General features: G+C 40.0%; 1 protein-coding gene across 1 annotated transcript in view; it reads left to right on the plus strand.

Annotated features, from left to right (window-relative positions):
* The first annotated feature begins 21,014 nt into the window (after nucleotides 1–21,014).
* Nucleotides 21,015–21,782, plus strand: part of ADCY1 (adenylate cyclase 1) — a 141,658-nt gene continuing 140,890 nt past the window's right edge. Inside the window, exon 1 of the mRNA XM_027904993.1 lies at nucleotides 21,015–21,756. Within this exon, the coding sequence (XP_027760794.1) occupies nucleotides 21,088–21,756 (669 nt within the window). The 5' untranslated portion in view covers nucleotides 21,015–21,087. The remainder of the gene's footprint in view (nucleotides 21,757–21,782) is intronic.

The following is a 21,782-nucleotide window of genomic DNA, read 5'->3' on the forward strand; positions in this document are numbered from 1 at the left end:
TATACACATCTTTTCTGATGTTTCAACAGAGTGTAACCAAGCTGAGCTCTTGCAGGAAAAAAGATCTCTGACTGCTGACAAATCTGGTTCCTTGGTGTTTCCAATATTTTCAAATGCATATTCTTGATGATGCATACTCTTGTGAGAATATGCACCCTTGCATATTCTCAGCTACGTACTTTTGACAGTGAGATGTATCCCAGAGTTGAAAAGATGCATCCCAGAGTCCTGAGGGAACTGGCTGGTGTAGTAACCAAGCCATTTTTCATGATATTTGAAAAGTCAAGCCAGTCAGACGAAGTCCCAGGTGACTGGAAAAAGGGAAACATTGTACCAATCTTTAAAAAGGGTAGAAAGGAGAACAGTGGGGAACTACCAACCTGTAAGCTTCACCTCCCTGCCTGGGAACAGATCCTCCTAGAAGCTATGCTAAGGCACACGGAAAACAAGAAGGTGATTCTGGATCACCAGCAAGCCCTTCGCACAGGGGGCACGTCTGACCAACCTGGTGGCCTTCTACGACGGGCTGACTACATCAGTGGACAAAGGAGGGGTTGCAGTTGACATTTACCTGGACTTGGGTAAAGTCTTTGACATGGTCCCCCACTACATCCTTCTCTATAAATTGGAGAGAGATAGATTTGATGAGTGGACTGTTAAATGGATAAGAAAGTGGCTGGACACTCGTATCCAAAGAGTAGTAGTCAATGGCTCAGAGTCTTGATGGATATCAGTGTGGTGTCCCTCAGGGTCCAGTGGCCCCCGTGTATGGAAGGGCCCTCCAATATAGGCCCAGTGTCATTTAGTATCTTCACTGATGATGTAGACAAAGGGATCAAGTGCACTCTCAGCAAATTTGCAGATGACACCAATCTGAGCGGTGTGGTTGACACACCTGAAGGATGGGATGCCATCCAGAAGGACCTAGAAAAGCTCCAGAAGTGGGCCTATGGGAATCTCTTGAGGTTCAACAAGGACAGCACAGACTGGTGGGATGGACCGATGGAGAGCTGCCCTGCTGAGAAAGACTTGGGGGTGCTGGTGGATAAGAGGTTGGACATGAGCCAGCAATGTGCCCTTGCAGCCCAGAAAGCCGATTGCATCCTGGCCTGCATCGCATGCAGTATGGCCAGCAGGTTGAAGGAGGTGATTCTGCCCCTCTGCTTCACTCTGATTAGACCCCACCTGGAGAACTGCACCCAGTGCCACAGTCTTCAGCACAGGAAGGACATTGACCTGTTAGAGCAAGTCCAAAGATTAAAGGGATGGAGCACCTCTCCTCTAAGGAAAGGCTGAGAGAATTTGGATTGTTCAGAAAGAGCATGTAGTGACAGAACAAGGGGGAAAGTCTTCAAACTTAGCGAGAGTAAGTTTAGGTTAGATATAAGGAAGAAATTCTTTACTGTGAGGGTGGTGAGGCACAGAAACTGGTTGCCCGGAGAAGCTGTGGATGCCCCATCCCAGGCAGTGTTCCAGGCCGGGTTCGATGGACCTCTGAGCAACCTGGTTTAGTGAAAGGTGTCCCTGCCTACAGCAGAGGAGTTGGAATCAGGTGATCTTTGAGGTCTCTTCCAACCCAAACCATTCTATGATTCTTTGACTCCTGACTGTATCTGCATTTGAGTCAAATAGTGTATCTTCCACTCTGATGTCTCTGACCATTGTAGACACTGGCCCAAATTCCTCCCTGTGTAGTCCCATTGATTCCTGTTGTCTCCAATCATAGTGCTATCTATATTGTTGATAGAAGCATGACATTTGTTGCAGATACCATTTCAATCTAGGTTCATCTCTGCACTATGTCAGTGAAGACAGGTTCTGTAGTCTTGATGTTGCAAGTTGTCATGTTGTACTCAGCGGGAAACAAAAAGTTGTAATGTTCCAGGGTAAATCAAAATCAAACTGGTACACATGGCCACTCCTCCTCAAGGAAACAACCCCCTGACACAAACCTCCCTAACCTGTACCTTTGCTGTGAAGAATAAAGCCCAAGGTCAAAGAGATTTTACAGTGCCTTTGATTCTGCAGAATGTAATGACTCCTGCTAATCAGTATGTGGGAAAATGACATCTGTTCTATTAGCCAACAGGAGGCAAGTTGTTTATGTCCACAGAAATAAAGCAAGCATGGTAGCCTTATGTCCAGGACAAGATAAAACTGCAAACAAATAAGGACATTTACAAAATACCCACAAACAATAAAAATGACAATAAGTTTTCTAACAGAATTCTGTCCCTGGATCATAATGGAGAACAAACAGCAGTATAAATGGAGATATTAGGGAGAAGAAAAAAATTGAAGTTGCTGCTTGAGAAAAATTAAAGAAACACTTTTAGACAGGAGACCGCAGAGCAAGATAAAGAACAGACTGATTGGAAACTTTACCTCCATGATCAGAAAAATTACCCACCTTTTATCACTCAGCCTGATTCCAACTTGTGGTTGCCTGAACTTGAATTGCTTTGCAGTAATTCTTTTCAAAGATCTACAGTAGCCACCCTGTAGTCTAATCAGACTTTGTCCGTGGTTGTCCACAAGCACTCACAGCTAGCCCAATCACAGACTTCTCGGGTTTATAGCTGTGTGGACAGCATAGGTGTGGACTAAGCAGCTAAGGCTATAGATACAGACTGCCTGAGGAATTATCCATACTCTGAATACAGAAAGGATTTTAACTCTAGAAGGATATAGAGAAAATCAGTGGTGCAATTGCAACTCCCACTTTTTTATTTATGTCAACTGCACTGTCTCTCAAAGTCATGACATTTCCCAAAGGAACTTCATATGTCTCACTACCTTGAGACACAGAAAATTAAATGCTCTTCAGCTCAAATGAGGCTGAAAGAAAAGGAAACCACTGTGAATCTGCTGTGGAAGGAGAACATCAGTTGCCATCAGAAGAGAACTCATAACTCTTTCAACTTGTTGCCTTGTGATTTTCTGATCATCCTTTTTAGAGATGAACTGTAGGATATTTTACTGGTCTCTTCCAACCTGGTGGTCAACTCGGCATTATCAGATGAACTGCTGTAGCTCCATCTCATCAACACTTGTAGCTATGTCAGTAGGCAATTAATTGAAATCTTTGTATAGTCTTCTGTTGTTGCTTCACACTGTGTTTCAACATCCCTGATGTGGAATAAGATGTGTGTCTCTGCTCCAATAAGACTGGGCTGGCAAAATGGGAACCTTTTTAAGATTTTAAGATTCAGAACTTGCAGTTTTCATTAATGAAAACAAAGAGAGAAACAAAGACTGCAGTTTTGACATCCAAATTCAGACTGTGCTAACTTGGTTCTTCCCTGATGTCACTTTCTCACTTTAAAGTTTTTCAAGAAAAACTATTAAAATTATAGAGAATGTAACATTCTGAATGAGCTTCACTTTTATTGATTAACTTTAGAACTGTAGAGGCTGTGCCAGATTTTTAATGTGGATATGTGTCAGCCAGTGCAAATGTAGTCATGTTAGAGAGTCAAAATGGCAATTGACTTGTAATTTTTGCAGTATATGCTGTAACCCCAGGAGCTGCAGCTTGGCGAGCTACTTTCAGTAATGTGGGTAAGTTAGTGTATTGATTTTCTTCTGACAGCAAAGCTTGCTTCTGATTGTAATCTTACGTCGTTGTCAGATACATTTTAACACATTTGAGATTCAGGTTTAACGAAATCTCATTTGTCCAGTTTCCTACATGTTAACATTTCAGCCAATTAAGACCTTCTTTTCTGGTTTGGCTGTAGCATCCTAGTGAAGGTTTCTAAGGTTTCTAAAGGACATTGTGGGTGCAATGGGAAGTGGCAGAAGTCTCCTTGTCTTCAGCAAGACCAGCACAATATTCCAGCTGCTGTACCCTGAGCAGACAAACCTTCAAAGCATCACCAAAATTAAACAGTTGTGAATAAGGAAAGAAGACTTTGTTCTCCAGTTCACCAACCCATATGTGTAGCACAGGAAATGAAAGGAAGATGGAAGAAAAGACATGCTTGGGGATTGCTGAACGATGTTGGTCTTAAGAAGCAGCATAGATAGAGGAGAAATTAAGTTTTAGAGAGGAATATATGCTGATTGCTTTGTTGTCTCTGCCAGACATGAATGGGAAAACTGTCAGTCTTTCATATTCTGATAAACTCATAAAGAATAATCCAACCAATATCTCAGCTCTTCATAATATGCTACATCTCATTATAGATAAAATTATAGCATAATAAGATCAGTGCCAAAGGAAAAAAAGCTGCTGCTTTAAAGAGAGGCTGCTTTGTTGTCTGAAGTTTTGGATGTGAGATGAATAGGCATGGAAACATGTCTGTGATAGTTTTCATGTAATATATGCACATACAAAAAAAAAAAAAAGAAGCTAAAACATCTCTTTATTGCTGGTGATAAATGTCAGTGAGTGCACTTTAAGAATTGCCATTATATCAAACAAGTGTCCAAAGATTAATACACTCTAGTTTTTCTTTCCTTTTACCGAATAGTTCATAGTACATTTACGAAAGGACACAGTAAAAGTGGCATAAATCATGTTGCACATTATTCTGCTTGTCTGTGATACACCCCAGCTTAGATCTATACCCCTTTCCCTGTGTTGCTCTACCTATAAACATAGTTCCTAGATCACTGCTTCTAGCAAAGGTATGGGTGCTTACAAATGAAAAGATACCAAATTAATTTTTTGAAACCAGGCATTGAACTAGATATGCAGACTGAGATATGGAAATGAGAGGTTTTTGTGGCAGTCTGAAAATGTACAGATTTTATATTGCAGGACCGAAAAGAAAGATCAGGCAGTGGCACACCACTGCCTGTGAAATCACACGAATTTTAAAAAATCCTAAATTCTATCCTGTATCCAAAATTTAAATTGAAGTAAATTACTTCCTCCACATAAATTAAAAAATGGTTTTCCCTGTGTCAGGTTACTCGGAGGACAGGATCACAAGATTTCTTTTATTCACAGGTGTTTCAGAATTTAACAGGTGCTATTGGGAAACTCATTGCCCTTTGCAGTGTCTTGGCTTATTTATCCATTTTGGTAGAAGATTGGTTTGCTTTTCAGAACACTGGATTCTTTTATGAACGATAGATATTTTCCAGTTTGTTTTTGCCCTCTTTAGGCTAAGTTTCTAAGGAAGAAAGCAGTAAATCATGGCAATTATAAGAATATAACATAGGAATAAGAAATTCTACAAACAGAAAAATAGAGAGCAAAGTAACGGCGTTGGCAGTGTTTTTAAAAACTGCTGCACTGTTTTAGTTTCCTGTAGTACTGTTTCTTCAGTATGTGAAAAATACCCTATTCTCTAAGTCCCTCCTCATTCACGTAACAATTGACTACAGTGAGACCAGACTTGGCTGGAAGACTTAATTCGGTGTGAGCTTGTATAGCAAACCTCACTCTAGTTTTCATCCATTTTACCATCAGTTCTTGACTACGAACAGGACAGGCATGGAAAACCAAGAAAGGTTATGTGAAATCCCTTTTTTCTCTTCTTTTTTCTTTCTTTTTTTTTTTTTTTTTTACAAACCAGTATTTTAACTGAATATCCCTTTAGACGCTTCTTGCAAACTGATAACAGGCAACTTGAGCAGGAAATACTGTTGGAACATTTAGATAACATTAAATTACATCGAAGTATGTATGACCTAAGCCTGCTCTAACCAATTGCTCACATCTCTCTTTATATTCTTGCTTTTCATTATATGTGACAAGATTTATAGACCCTGTCTGCTGACGTTAGGCTCTGGAGCATTGTTTTACCAGCTATAAAACAAATAGCATGTTGATGATTTTTCTTTTTTTTTTTCTTTTTTTTTTTCCCCCCTTTACAGTCTATCACTTTGTAGCTCAATGTACTGCAAAGAAAATTAAAGTGGTATCATTAGGGCCTCACTCAGCTACCACTACCTCAAATTTAGGGAAAACTCAATGCACTTCATTGTGATTTCTATCTGCTAATTTCTATTATATTTTTTTCCTGAAAAGAAATGCCTTTCTAAAAAACAGTTGCCTTAGATAATATGCAGCAAAGTGGTTTTTTGCTTTACTAATTGGGAGACTTATATTCCCTTATCACATGTTTAGGTTGTTTTTTTTTCTTTTAGCAAATGTGGCCAAACATTTCTGATTATTCATGACACTCTTCCTGTTTATTTTTTCCTGTGTGCTACCTTTGCAGTGTCTGTGTTTCCTATTCTTTAAAGTCCAAACACAGTAATTTTTAAAGGAATAATGCACACATTCACACCTGTGAAATATCAACAGGTAATATCTATGTTTCTATGACTATGCTGTCATCACAGCTATATCACAATATAGATGGAATTTAGGAGGGAAGGAACAAAACAGTCAGTAGGCTCCAGCTATTTAGCCACCATTACCAAAGAAAGATTGGGCATATCAAGGAGATTTTGAAAGTGAAAATGTCTCTGCTTCGATCTGCAGGTGAACTTTGAGCCCTAAATATTCTGCTTGTCTTTTTCTTGAGTGTGAGAAGAGGAGGTGGAAGATTCAAGCTGTTTAAAAGTTGGACAAGAAAACCCTAAGAGTGTATCAACAGGAAAGGCAACTCAATCAGAGGAGGCGACTCAGCTCTGACTTTGACGAAGTTACTGCCTGTAACAAAATGAAGTCAGTCCTGACTGTGAAGGTAATAGAGCAACCAAAATTCAGATTATTTTTTTTCCCCAGGGTAGTGAAAAAAAAGTCCAAGATATATTTGCTGAGACAACAAATCTGGTTCTGGTGTGTGATGATTATGTGGAGATTTGTGTTTCTTTCTAAAGAAATCCTTGTAGGAAATGCAAAAAACTGCGTGTGGGTATTTGGTACAAAATACATGTTTTTCTCTCTGTTTCTTCAAATTCCACTATCAAGTGTCCAGCGGTCATTCCTAAATGCTACTAGTCTGCCTAGCTGAAGTATACTTCAGTACAAAACAAAAGATGTCATTGAAATACTTCCAGTGATAGGATTATCTGGTTTAGGAAAAAGTTTGTCTCCAAGTATGTATACAAAGGCTTTCAGAAGTCAGAGTATTTGGCCTTGGAATTTCATTTACCAGAGGAAAAAAGGAGCACAATGAGTTGTTATGACTGTTATAGAGAAGTGTAATCACTCTACTATGTACAGAGCATTGGCACACTGCACAAATAGTGTCCTCCAGTCAATACATATAACACTTTTTGTGATTTTTTTTTCTCTAGAATTATATCCATCACAATTATATCCTAGGAGTTTACTTACTGCAGTAGGTCTTTTGATAGTTAAGCAGCTTGTATGTGTAGGTGTCTTTCTGTTTCCTAAATAAAATCTGATGAGAGAACCAGTTAATTAAACGTATAGACCGAAAGTCACTAGAGCCCTGCTTTGATTCTTGTTCTATGGTTTCAAAGGTATTTTACAGAATCAAAACATTTCTCCCCTTAAAATCCCTTTATTTTCAGCAGATTTTTCTTGTTTTCACTTTCAAATCAATTGTTATCCCAGCTGAGAGATAGTTTTCTAATTGTTTCAAGTTGTTAAGTGTGCTTTTCATATCTCTCAAGAGAAACTGCTCAGTCTGTGTGTATAAATTCTTCCCTAATGCTGAAACCTTTTGGTTAACATCCTAATGACCATCCTTATGATGTTCCAGATTCACTTGAGAAGGTACCAGCCTGACAACTTCTTTAGATCTTTCTACAGATCTTTCTAAACTACTGAAAACATTACTAAAGAACTCTTCCTCCTGATTCCTTTACAGTTTCATGGAAATTCAAGTTTTGCATGAATTATGCATATTTCATGCCTTGAATGTAACCCACCTGTATTTTAGGCTGTGTTGGTTGCTGGTTTGGTCAGTATTACAGATATTGAGAAGCTATTCATAATTTCTTGAGCAAGCTGCTTGTTGCTCAAAGGATGAGGACCTTGCCCTTCTCTCTAGATAACTAGACTTTTGCAGGTATATTCTTCCATATTAAAAGGGCAGAACAACAGACATAAACCTCAGAGGTGGGGATTTATGTGCAAATGAAAATTAAAAATTCAGTGCATTCTTTTCTGAAAAGGATGTCAGCATGACTATTTCTGTCCACGTGGTTATGGCAATAGTACTGACAGTCTCTCAGTTCAAAAGCTACTGAAATGTTCACCTCAAAAATAGGCTTTTAGACGTGTATGGGTTATGTCAACAGAGAAGAATCTTTCTTTCTCAAAGTAGTACTGATAAACTGAACAGGAAAAGGTAAATGGATCGGAGTTAAAGGTAGAGAAGACAAGCAATCTTAGAATATATTCCAAATAACTGTTTTACTGAGTGGAAAGGCTAGTCTTGGTGAGGACTGAGCGGGAACAGAAAGAGGTTGAATTAGACCACTTTCAAAAACCCTCTGCTTCAGTTTTGCTTATGTGGATTTAAAAATCTTGGCTTTGAAGATCCATTGCACTGCTAAAGTGCTCAGTGTACCACTGGTGCTACATACATTCTTACACATCTTTCTTTATGTTTACGGGTCATTCACAGCTAGTTGAACACCAGTGCTTTTAGATTACATGTAACCTTCCCCAGTGCAATGAGCAGGAAAGTTAGATGTAACTACTAACTCAGTCATTATTTTTTTCAACTGTAATAGAGTTATTTCACAAATTTGTACTTCTGGTAAGTCAAGACTGGATGGCTCCACAATGGAAGCTGAGTAGTCGGATGTGCAGTGTTCCAGGATACAAGTAGAAGTACGAAAGGTGAAAATGTGTGATTAAATAGATTGAAAATAAGATTAAATTTGGGATTTAAAAAAAAGATTGTATTAACCTGCTTATGATAGACATTTTTTACAATGACAGTGGTGAAACACAGGAAGGGGTTTCCCACGAGTTGGTAGATGTGCCATTCCTGGAAACATTCAGGTTTGGTGGGACTCTGAGCAACCTAGTCTAGTTGATTCTATGGTATTATTTTTGGTATACCTGCAATAATGTCATAGTTTAATGTTAAGATTTTTGTATGTGTAAACAACATTCCAAGTCCTTTTTTAGCAAGACCAAAAAAATAAAATTCATTATTGCTGCATTTCAGACTTCACATCATTTCTATGAAGCTATGACTTTTTGTTTTCCTTTATGTTTCACTAGGTCTAGATGTAGACACAAAGGAAGTAAAGGAATTCCACCCTTTCACTACTTTGAGCTAGCTGCTTATTGCTATGTGTCCTTTGTGTACTTTAAAGGGGTGAGAATAGCAGTGTCTTAAAGTGAATCTTGGAAATGAATACATGCTTTTACCTGCCGTAGAAAATCTACACAGGAACCCACAAATAGAGTAGTGTAAGCAACAAAATAGCCAGGTGGGAGTTTAATGGGCAATTAAAATAAACCTTTAGGCCCAAAACCGAGCTACAAGAAACAGATGCAAGCTTCAGTGATTCACTAATGATAAGCACAATACCATTTAGTAACCACATTAAAAATACATAAAGTTGTTCCTCTGGCAAAAGCTCCCAATGGAATATTCTGGTTTCTTATGGGAGACAGAAATGATACCAAACCAGAAGAACAGAAAAAGGGCTTTGTTTCATTTACTGATATGTTACATCTTTGTGATTAAAATGAGTTTTTTCTGGTCCTGTCCAAGGTTATCGAGTTGAGTGTGCAGGAAACAAAGACACCTAAAAAGGCAACCAAAAGGCTCCTTAACTTCTGGCTTCTTGACTCAGGATAAAATAAATTTTATGATGAATCTGGCCAGATGAAATTTACAAAACAAGAAAACTGGAAGAACAAAGTTCACCACTTCTGGACAAATAGAAAGGAAAGTGCTTTTGTAGCAATCTTCTAGTTTCTACATATATTTTAGATTTCCCTCCACACAATTCTGCCATGATTCAATATCCCCATTGTTCTCACATTTGGACACAGGATACCAATTTTTTTATTGTCTTTAGACAACGCAAACATCAGCCAGAAGAGAGGATCATGAAGTCATAGAATAGTTGGGGTTGGAAGGGACCTTCAAAGATCATCTAGCCCCCTGCCATGGGCAGGGACACATTTAGCTAGATCAGGTTGATCAAAGCCTTGTCCAAGACTGCATCTTGATTGCAGTGTCCTGGGAGATATGGAATGTGTGTATCCTCACATAAACTGTGTTTAAGCAGTGTCAAAATACCTTGTTCCAAACTGCAAGTGACTAAGCTGATCTAGTCAAATTATGTTTAAATGGCAGAGAAGTAAAAAGTAGTGGGTTTTTATTCTAATGAGCTTTAAACCTGAGTTTAACCTCCTAATTCAAAATAAAGTCCAAGCATCTCATCTTCACTTCTGTTTTAACCAAGTGTATCTAGAAGAAGATGACACAGTTTTTTCTCTTTTAAGTGACTCTACTAGAATACCCATAGCCTACACTGTAGGTGTGCCAGCTTTTAAATATTTAAGAATATAATACTAGCTGAATTACTTTGTATTATGACAGACATTATAGCTCGTACTCATTACCATAAATGAATGCATAAAACTCCTTAGGTTAAAAAAAAAAAATCTCCTTGAGGATAAATAGGTTTTGAAAATCTGTTCAAAAGCCACATCAATCCATTTCAAAGACTGAAATTTTGAAAGGGCGTTTCATCTACTGTGTATAGCTGAAATACTATAAAAGGTGAAAAGAGACTTTAACTGTAAAGAGGTCTGTGAAAAATTTCACTGAAATCGTAGGAACACAATAAAATGGGGCATACACGAGGACACCACGAAACCAAAAAAAATGTTGTTCAGACATGGTGAGGGAATATATCTAGTGTCGTTCACATTTAATTCAATTATTTTGTTGGTTTAATCATGGGGATGAATAAAGATGGAGGAGAACTAATATTGAACACCTGCAATTGCCATCCCAACGTATTTAAAGGACAAATAATACTTCTGTGTAAAGTGCAAAGGCCACAAATCCAAATCATTACGCATTATAAATTTTGAAAGCTATGCCATGAAATCATTTCCAGGTAGAATGTTTCAAAATTTGTGAAGATCAGCTTGATAGTGCACAATTTTCTTATTTCTCTGCTCATGCACACAAATTTTCACACTCCAGGTCAGATCTCATGAGCGATCTAGACAAAAAAATTAAGAACCTAAACTCAAATTACAGTTCCCAAATCTCCCGGTCAACTGATGAATGAAACTGGAGTGCTGAAATAATGTTTCCATACCTCTTTTCTTTTGGCATATTTTCTAGAGACCTGGGGTTTTTACCTTTTTTTTTTTTTTTTTTTTAAACTACCAGTTCTGAGAATATCGGTTTTGAACAGAGGTGAAGATTTTTCTGTCACTGAAGCTATGGGTATGAACAGCTAGCACCTCTAAAGTAATTGGTCATTTAACTGTTCTGTAATCTCATGAGAAGCTTGTAACACGGCTAATCCCTAAGGATCAGGTGCATTAGAAAACACAGCTATCCTTTTGTATTTTCCAATCATCAGATACATTTTTTTTAGGGTAGATCTTGCATTGTCCAATCTGCTTTTTCTTCAACAGACTGATTTTTATTTTTTTTTTTCATTTTTATTTTAATTTTTCTCTTTTAACATGATGTAGAAGTTGTAGGAGACAAGTCCTGCAAATATTCATTGCCTACCACCTGGAACAGGGTGGCACCAGACTGATTAACAGTCCTTTCTCCACACATGTCACAGAATTGCAGCATCGCAGAAAGTCGAGATCGGAGGCGAATTCTGGAGGTTATATAGTGCAACCTGCCTGCAGGGCCACCCAGTGCCAGTTATCCAGGACTATGTCCATCTGGCTTTTATTTCCAAGGACAGAGACGCCACAATCTCCCTGGGCAACGCATGCCAATGGTCAGTCACCCTCCTGGTAAAAAAGTGTTTCCTCATCATCAGAGGGAATTTGCTGTGTTTCAGTTCGTGCCCATTGTCTCTAGTCCTGTCACTGGGCACCAGTGTACAGAGCCTGGCTACATCCTCTTTGCACCCTCCCTTCAGGTATTTACAGACATTGATAAGATCCCCAGAACCTTCTCTTCTCCAGGCTGAACAGTCCCAGCTCTCTCAGCCTTCCTTCATAGTGCCTTAATCATCTCCATGGCCCTCTCTTCCATACATCCATGTCTCTCTTGAAGTGTGGAGCCCAGAACTGAGCACAGGACTTCAATGAGGCCTCACCAGTGCTGAGCAGAGAAAAAGGATCACTCTGCTGGCAGAGGTTTTTCCAGTGCTTCCCAAGATAATGGTATTCATTTTTGCCATCTTACCGTATCACTGGCTGATAGGCAACTTGGTATCCACCAGGTCCATTTCTACCAAGCTGCTTTCCAGCTGGGGAATCCTCAATATATACTGGTCTGTAGAATGGTGCATGCAATCCCTGCACCTTCAGGAGTGGTACTTGAATTACTTACATCCTCAGAAAGTGCTATCATCATTCTTTGTATTATTGCTGCTACTTCTCCCCATCAGGTCCTTGAAAAAATTCCCTGGGGCTCTTGCAGAAAAAAAAAAAAATTACCTGCAGGCAAGAATTTAGAATGTTTTGTCAAAGAGCATCTCTCTTCAGTATTTCCTTTGTGGGTAAGTCTGTCTTGTGGACACACAGACCTCCACAAGCCCTTTGCTGACTGCAGGGGCTGTTGCAAATCTCACTGAAGAGGTCTGTCAGTCACATATATACCTCGAATGTAAAGGCCCAAAACTTATAAGCTGGGCATAAAACCCCGTAGAGCTGATGGCAAATATCCAGTAAGCTTCCTTAACCTCTGGATTCAGCCCTGTAGAATAAGTTACCACTGAAATCAGGGAAATTTTTCTTAGGCAGTGAGATGAGCAGAGCTGGCCACCATGAGGTAGAATTCATCACTAGGCACTAAGGAGCAGCACCTGGGGCTAAAGGAGGTGGCAGGGCATGGTCAGCTTTCAGCTTCCATGGGTTCCAAGTGAGGCCAAAAGAATATCTCAGTGCTAGACAAACCTGCTTGCAATAATAAATGTAGGTTTTGTCACTGCTATGGTAGTTGGAAAAGCCTAGAGATTTTTTATTTTGATATTAGTATTGACTTGCCTTCCCTAAAATCCTTTGGAAATCTTTTAGAAAATCCTTTGGAAAATTGCATTTGCCCTTTAGTGTCCCCTGATACCTTTTCAGTAATCTTGTAGTGACCTTTCTCCCACTTAACCGGAGTATTTAAACTGAGCAGACTACCCACTGACTTGCTAAACAGGATTAGGGGGAGAAAAATAGCACTTAAACTTGTTTAGAGAAGTGAGGTGTTTTTCAGACAATAGGATAAGGCCCAATCTATAATAGATGTAGTCAGGCTTGTACAGCTCAGTCTAGAGTTAAAAACAGTGGTGAGCTTTCCTTAGAGTAATGCCTCTCTCTGCTTTAAAATGCTATCAGAGATGAGGAGAGGAAGCATTCTCAGTTCAGGGATTAACTGCTAAAGTGCTCCAAAAATAGCTGAAGTATAAAATACAAAATTAATTTTTTTTTTTGTAAGAAGACCTATATTTAAACTGCTGGGGTTTTTTATTATTATTGAAAACAAAAGTTGTGAGCATAATGTCCACTTTTAAGTAAAATCTAATAATTGTTTTTATTTCCTTTTGAATCTTCTCCAACTAGACATATTCCATATTTGATGAGATTCTTAATTTCGTCTCTTGACTTTTTAAAGAAATATCCTCATTTTCAAATATAAACTTGACTGGTAAGCAAATAAATTATTAAGCAAGTACATGAAAACCCAAAAAACGAAGGCAGACTATGAAAGGGATGAGGACTGTATGAAAGGTATGAGATGTACTGTTGGTAACATCAACCTGACTACATAACTCTCAACTCCTCTCATGAGGAAAATGTAAAAATCCTGTTTCTCATTTACAAACATACACACAGATGCACACACAGAGTTACACACATATATACATGTATACCCCTGTGACATTTGGAATTTCTCTTAAGGCTCCTACTTTTGCATCAGCACAGAAAAAGTTGTGTTTCCCCTAATCATTACTAAGAACAATAGCACTTTTCTCTTAAAATTCCTTTTGAGTACACCCTCCTTCTTTCACACCTTCATGCACAGTGTGTAAGCAGGGAGAAAAAAAACGAAACAAGAAAAGAATTAAGTTGCTTTAGTAAGCTGAATTTCCAGTTCATCTATTTATAGTAGCAGTGTGGCATAAGCTAAATAGCATTATGCAGGTTTATGCAAATTGTTTAGGATGAAAGGGGAGCACAGGTAATAAGAGAATAAATATAGCATTGAAGGCCACCGGAAATCTGTCTTAGTGTGGAGTGATAGTCTGCCTGAAGGAATAGTAAACATACCACAGCATACAGTCTCTTTTTACTTTTAACACCCTGTAGTTGTAACCTTAAAGAGAAGGGTAGATCCATCTTGAGGATTTAAACTCAAAATAGACCCAGTAACATATGTCCTGTTAATTTGACCTAATTAGTTGTTGCTAGTTGCAGGACTTACATGAAGAATCTCATTACATAGATTAGAAATAAAACAGAGGAAATCTTGGCCCTTGGTGGAGATCAAGTGGAACAGCAGTTTAATGTCTGATACATGCTGTTTCTTGGTCCTCTGGTCTCTGCAAGTGAGTGTTATAGGAGGTGAATCTGTATTAAGTATCTTCTGCGATTTAGCCTTCTGTAGCAAGCTTATCTTTCTATTTGGAAGTTGATATTAAGATTCTTTTTAATTCCATTGGTTTTGAGTGTGGTTTCCTTGGGTTTATAAGAAAACCCCAAAGGGGTATTACTGTATTCCATTCAGTAAGGAAGTATATGTACTAACAGGCAGAGAACACTCTGGTTGTCTGTAGTATGCTATGTCCTAAAACTATTGTTAGCTTTATAGTTATCATCAGAAAACAATAAAATTAGTATAAAGGTGCAATTCTTTTCTCCAGTAGGAACTGACTACAAATATTTTTCTCTGTTGTTGTTGTTAATTTCATATTCTCAGTATACTTTTCACTCTTTGACAAGAGGCTCTGCAGATGAAAATATGAAAATAATATATTTAGAACTTGCTCAAGAAAAACTCCCAAATGAAACTAGTGTGGAGGACTGCCCAAACTAGAAGTCCAGAAGGAAGCCCCAGGTCTGGCACTTGAAGAAGCCATTTACAGAACTTCTAATGAGTGAACTGTGATGGAAAGTCATAGCAGAGCACACCCCGAAAATTAGCTAGAGTGAAAACTTGACATAATGAAAATAGATGTGGGATTAGAAAAATCTTAAGCAACAGATAGCCTTCATTAAAAAAAAAACCTGTTTACTAAATTCTCCATTCATAAATAATAATACCATGCTTTAGCATAAGTGATTCAAGAATATGTGTACAGTACAACCCAGAGATATATAAAATAGGAGAACTGAAATGTTGAATATGAATTACTATTAATGTGTTTTTTTAAAAACGGATATATCAGAAATGTGGCTAAGAGTGAGCTGTGTAATTCAGCTACAAATTCAGTCTTTGCTTACAACCTGTCTTTTCCTTTCAAGGGATTCAAGGGATTACACTAACCAAAATGTTTGTCCTGATACACATTCTGAAATACACCTAAACTACATTTCATTAGGCAAATAAGAACACTATAGGCTCTGAACAGAGCCACACTCTTACCTTAGAAAATGGAAATATTAATAAAAAAGAGGAGCAGAAGCCTTTCTTGTGAAATAAGCGTGGTTATAATATCAGGGTTAATATAACTGCAGTGAATATTAAAACATCCTTTGATTTCCTGGAACAAGATCAGATTCGCGTAATGTTGTTAAACCCTGCCAGCGCCCTGATGATAGATGTTTGCAGAACTCCTAGAATGAGAATGGAATGCTTGACACTGATCCTCATTTTACTGAGTTCATTTTACAGCTAAAGGATTTTTGAGAATGCTTTAGTCAATCAGATCACCCGCATAACAGAAATTTCCACTAAATCTGCTAACTGGTTTGGGAAACCTTCATTGTTCTAATGCAGGGACAAGTCCTAAGATGTTGGGGGAGAAAGGCTGGGTTTTCCGAATTTTTTTCTATATAGTAGTCATTAGACAGCTCTAGATTTAGAGGAAGAACTGATAAATCAGAGTTGATGCAGTACTGATGGAGAAAATGAATGGCTGGTCAAAAGCTGAAAGGATCCAGCTGACCTGCTATAAATCCATGTTGGCAGAAAAGCACATTGCTTACTTGCTTAAGAGATTCATTAGTATTAATATAGAAGTTCAGTAGGTCACAGAAGTCTCATGCTCTCCTCAAAGGCTTAGAATAGAAGAGCAAGGTAAAGGATTCAAATGCTCCTAATGCCAATACTCTCTGCTCTGCAGAGGCCTGGAGAAAACCCATCCCGTTCTCTGCTGTCAAATTAGCCACTTCAGCCATCTTATTTTTTGGTCAAATCTCCTAATTGCTTCAGCAACAGTCTTGTCTGACAAGGGACTCAAGGTCAAGGCCTTAATGTAATATTCTTCTGATTTTTTTTTTCCTCCAATATATTACACAATTAGATAGACTACTATACAGATAGAGTTGTGATTAAAATAATCTCAGTTAAAAAAAAACCACTGTGCAGTCCAATGGAAACTGAGTGAACAAAACTGCTGTTGTTAGACCTGAGCAGAAGTGAGGGCCCAGGTTTGTCACTGAGTGATTAGTATTACAGCCTAAATTTACTCTTGAAGGACTCCTTTCTGTTTTCTAAACCTGGTTCTTGTATGAAGAAGCAAAAAGGAAAAGATAAGGCCAAGAAGCGACTTTGGAGAACAGTGCTGAGGTTAGATGCTAATGTTTCCTAATTACTAAACTTGCAGGTTCTGTAAGGCTTCCACTTACTGTCAGTGGGCAAAGTTTATTTCTGCTCTCTAGTAGAAATGCTCTAGTTAGGTGAATTCAAACTTGCAGCTGTTTAACTTGCTTAACTGTGGAAGTGGTATGTATCAGAATTGTCTGTTTCATTTCTTCCCCATCAGAATGCATGTAATATAAATCAAATTTTAAAATCACAATTAATTTTGAGGATCAGTCATTATGGTGCTTATGAGATCTGTTCAGATAGTATTTCAGTAGTCTCACAGAAATCTAGTCTACATTTCTTGAAATAAGATTGTGAATGGAGGCCCCATATTGATTTCAAAGGAAATCTGTGCATGATTTGGAAAAGTAAACTTTCACTTTTTCAAACTTTTCCTCAGAATCTAGAAAAAGTGGTGAATCTATTTCAGCCATCCATGAGAGAAGGAAAACACTGTTGAATTTTTATGTTTAAACCTGGCCATTCCTACCATTTGCTGCAGGACCTCTTTTGTTCTGTCCACATCACTGCTTTTCTCTCACTGGATACATTTCTGTGGTAGCTAGATACAAGCTGTGTCTGCCAGAATAAGTCTGCAGAAATTTCTCAGTAGCTTTGTGCAGAGTCCTTACTCTTACTATTAGAGACAGTGAGAAGAAAAAAGATTTCTATCCCCGTCTCGGATGATAGAGCATGGCATTCTGTTACAGGTAGGCAATACTGAAAATCCTTACTCTGATAAAAAATATCACAAGAAAAAAATTCTATTGATGCAAATCTTTCATTATGCTAATTTTAAAATTGTCATAGATCTGAAAAGCTCTAACTTTATGAAAAGTATTGCTTTTAAAGATGATCTCCAGCCAATGCATGAGTTAGTGAGTGCTTGAAACTCCTGGAGGTGATGAGATACAAAAACAAGTACTGAGTCCAGTAAAGTAAAACAAGATGGACAGTGAAAAATAATTATTAAATGGAAAACCTACATACTCAAAGTAAGTAAAAATAGGTGTTCTGAAACTCTGAGTAGCTCTTTAATTCAAGACTATCACTATGATCCACTAAAACGTAGTGAGACTTCTGCTTAGTGTAACCTAGCTACATATACTGCCCAACTCTCCATGAAGAATTGTTTTCAACTTACAGTGACTCAAATAATGAAGACAGTTTGCTCCTTAAATAAAAGGACTGAAGAAACAGATGTGTTTTGCAATGCACAAGATGATGAAGCTAGGCTCTAATCAGTCTTTCCTGACAATACTACATTTATTTCCAGACTAGTCTCTAATTACAAATGCAAGGGCATGCAGCAGGAAGAGCTGACATGGATGTGGCCGACATCCAGAACTTTGATGGCATTAAATATCAAAACCAACCTTGTGTCTTCCTTAGAAATGAGGTCAAAGTTCGCTACAGACCCCAAGTGTTGCTCATGGTTCAAAAAACCCCAACCAAGCTACTGTTACCTGCAGCAGATAAGTTTGGTCAGAAAATATGGTACTGTGTCAAGTGCATTCCAGTAGTGTTATAGCTGGTTATTTGCTTTAATACTACATCTGTCTCAGATAAAGGTTCTGAGGTTCCCTCTTTATATTTGTAGCATCAGATGCTAAAAATGAGGCTTTTCACTGTGGAGAGTAGGGCAAAGCACTTGCCCTGTGATGTGAAACAGTGTATAAAGGCTGGAAGAGTTTCATTAATCACTATTTGGCATTTCCATGCTGCTACAGGGTCTAAGGAAGATGAAGCTTCAGCTGTTCACTGCTTCCCCTCAACCTGATAAGAATAGAGATGTATGAGTCTCATACACATTCTGCTGTATGTATATACTAACTAACCCAGACTGAGGTTGTAAGGAGTATGAAAATAATCTAAATTGCAGGGTGCCTTGTAGGGAATTACCTTCCATTTCCCCAGCAGCAAGCTGAGAGCCAGGAGAAAGAAATGACAACTCCTAGCATGACAACTCTTTCAGTTGATAGTTCCTAGGGCTGGGCAACGACGTGCCACCTCTTATGCAGTGTGAGATGTGAAATGTTAATTTATCCCTCAGGATATATGAGCTCAGAAGAAATCTGAAGACAGGTGAAAATGTAACAGTGTGTATTTTTCTAATATATGTGTGACTGAAGTGAATTTATGCACCAGGGTGAACAAGGAGATTTTTTTAAGGTTTACAAACACACCAAAGATACAGCAAAATAAAGGAAGCTTTTGTTTGTTTGTTTGTTTGTCAGATTAATTTCATTTCAGCTACACATCTCTTCCTGGTTCTACTACTCAGGCCAGGAAATCCAACCCCTTTCTTCCTGGAGGAAGTTACAAAAGTCTAAATATCAGCTATCTTTATGGTTCTGCAGTGTTTGATGGTCTGTCACAGCCAACGAAACCACGAGTTGCATCCCATGAACACAAAGTAACATTGTCTCAAGCATGGAATATTTTGAATCTGTAACAAATTCCAGCAATGTTGATTCATTCTCTTTTCCTAATGAGTTCTGTTCAGGTTCAAAAGAATGACAGCATATTGACTGTAGGGCTAGAACTAATACAAAATACTAAAATACTAATATGAAAAATATGTTGCCTTATATTATACTTTTTTTTAAAGCTATCTTACTATCCAGAAGTGAAGTACCAACATCATTCACAGCTATAACAAATATTAGAGAATCCCCGCCTACTATTGATATTAAGGCTCTTGAGCCCAAATCTGGAACCAGAACCTGATGTCACTGTTACAAAACCCGGCTATTAGATCTTCAAACTACCCAAGATAGTAGGATTCTTCTTTGATTCTAGAAAGTATTCCTGCACTGCCTTCAAAAAGCTAAATATTCATAATCTTTTATTTTGACATATTCCTAGTCCTGAATTTTATAAATGCTTGATCTAAAGCCAAAACTAGATGCAACTCTTACAGAGAAATATGTTATAGTATATTCTTTGGTGCAACTTGGTAATAGTGGTATGTGGTAGCAACATTACAGGCAGAACTAGAGGGATTTTTTCAAAAACACAACACCCAAGTTGTTGATGACGCACCAAGTACAATTTTGTGGGGGATGATATTTATCTCCCGTCACAAGAATAGCCCTCCACAGCCACTGATTTGTACTCCCAGACTGGCAGAAGTGCTCACAGAAACGCGTTTTCTTGAAAATTTTCTCATTCACTACACTTTTTTCCAACTGCTTCAGAGTCTAGGAGTCAAAAAACCACTAACATCAGAATATTGATTCATGCAGACAAGATTTTATTTCTGAAGGGAAGCAGGAGTCACCTGTACTTATAAATGCATATGTATTTTTATACATTCACGCACGTATGTATATTTACATGCATTGCTGCGCCTTCACGTGTAGATTTTGTACATTTGTATATAAATATGTATATGTATATGAATCGCTGTCAGGGCGGGCTGGCAGCACAGGGCTAGCAGCCAGCCGCCGAAGCCCGATGCCCTCGGCGGGGGGAACGCGGGGCGCTGCACAGGGGCGGACAGGTCCCCCCCGCCGACCCCGAACCGCGGAGCCCCGGCGGGGACGTGTCCGGCTTCCCAAGCGAGCGGCGCGCAGGCGCCCCTCAATTGCCAGCCCCGGTGAGATGCTCTCGGACGTGGGAAGGGGATCGCCCTGCCTTTCCCTGCCTCCTGCTTCCTTTCCGCTCCCCCTGCCCCACTTTTCCTCCAGACCCCTGGCTGGGATTTGTTACGAATTTTTTTTTTTTCCTTGTCGCTATTTTCTCTTTTAATCTTGCCCATCCCCAGGGGAACGCGGTTTGTAACCCACTCTCTGTAGCTCCCGCTCCTCCAAATAGCGTTATTTGAAAGGAGACCCGCCTGTTGATTATCCCCCACTCCCCTTCTCTGAGCTCCCACCCACCCTTTGCCCCCACCCCGCTTCCGTTTGATTCCAAACCTTCGGATGGTGTTTTGGTGTCATTAGGAGATTAACATCCCTGGAGCACCAGGGGAGGAGGAGTAGGAGGAGGAGGAGGGTGGAGGGGGAAAGCGAGACAGCAGGCAGGAAGGTTGGCACATTAACACGAGCGAGACTCTCCTCCCGCCGTCCCAGCCACCCTCGGCTCCTGGGTGGCAGCGGAGGGGGCGTTTGCCGGCGCGGCGGGTTGCGGACGGCGGCAGGCGGGTGCGCCCCGGACCCGCGCCCGCGGAGCGGCGGGCTTCCCAGCGCAGCCCTCCCTCCCTCCCTCCCTCCCTCCCTTTTATGAGCTGCGAGGCGGCGGAGCGGCAGCGGGGGACACCAGGAGGAGCATTTCTTCCCCGGGGTTTATGAATGGCACTGACATGGAGGAAATACCGTTTCAGAAAGTCAAGACCAAGAGGAAGAAGTGCTGCCACTGCTGCTGCTCCCCGCCGGCTGCCGCGGCGTCGGGAGCGGGAGCCGGGCTGGGGGACCCCCCTCCCTTGCTGCTGCTGGATGCCATCGCCTGCGAGGACGAGTTTGACTGCAAGGAGCTGGAGGCTCTCTTCCAGAGCTACAACCTGAAGCTGGAGCAGACGTCCACCCTCAAGGCGCTGGCCGTCCTCATTGTGCTCACCGCCAGCCTGGCCCTGGTGGAGCTGCTCTCCGGCCCCAGCCTGACCATCTCCAAAGGTTCGCACCCAGTGCACTGCATCATCTTCCTCTCCCTCTTCATCGTCACCAATGTCAAGTACCTGCAGGTCACCCAGCTGCAGCAGATCGTCAAGCTCACCTTGCTCTTCAGCTTCACCTTCTCCTTCCTCTGCTGCCCCTTCTCGCTCGGCGCCTACGGTATGGAGCCGCCCAGCGCCCCCGAGCAGGGCATGTGGCAGCTCATGCTGGTAACCTTCGTGTCCTACTCGCTGCTGCCCGTCCGGACTCTGCTGGCCATCGTCTTCGGGCTGGTGGTGTCCGTCTCCCACCTCATCGTTACCGCCACCTCCGTCAGTGCCAAGAGGCAGCGGCTCTGGAGGACGGTGAGAGAGGCCGGGCCGGGCCGGGC

The sequence above is a fragment of the Empidonax traillii genome, unplaced genomic scaffold, assembly GCF_003031625.1.
Source record: "Empidonax traillii isolate 1590-97213 ecotype Southwest subspecies unplaced genomic scaffold, ASM303162v1 scaffold1109:size413625, whole genome shotgun sequence".
In the NCBI taxonomy this organism is placed as follows: Eukaryota; Metazoa; Chordata; class Aves; order Passeriformes; family Tyrannidae; genus Empidonax; species Empidonax traillii.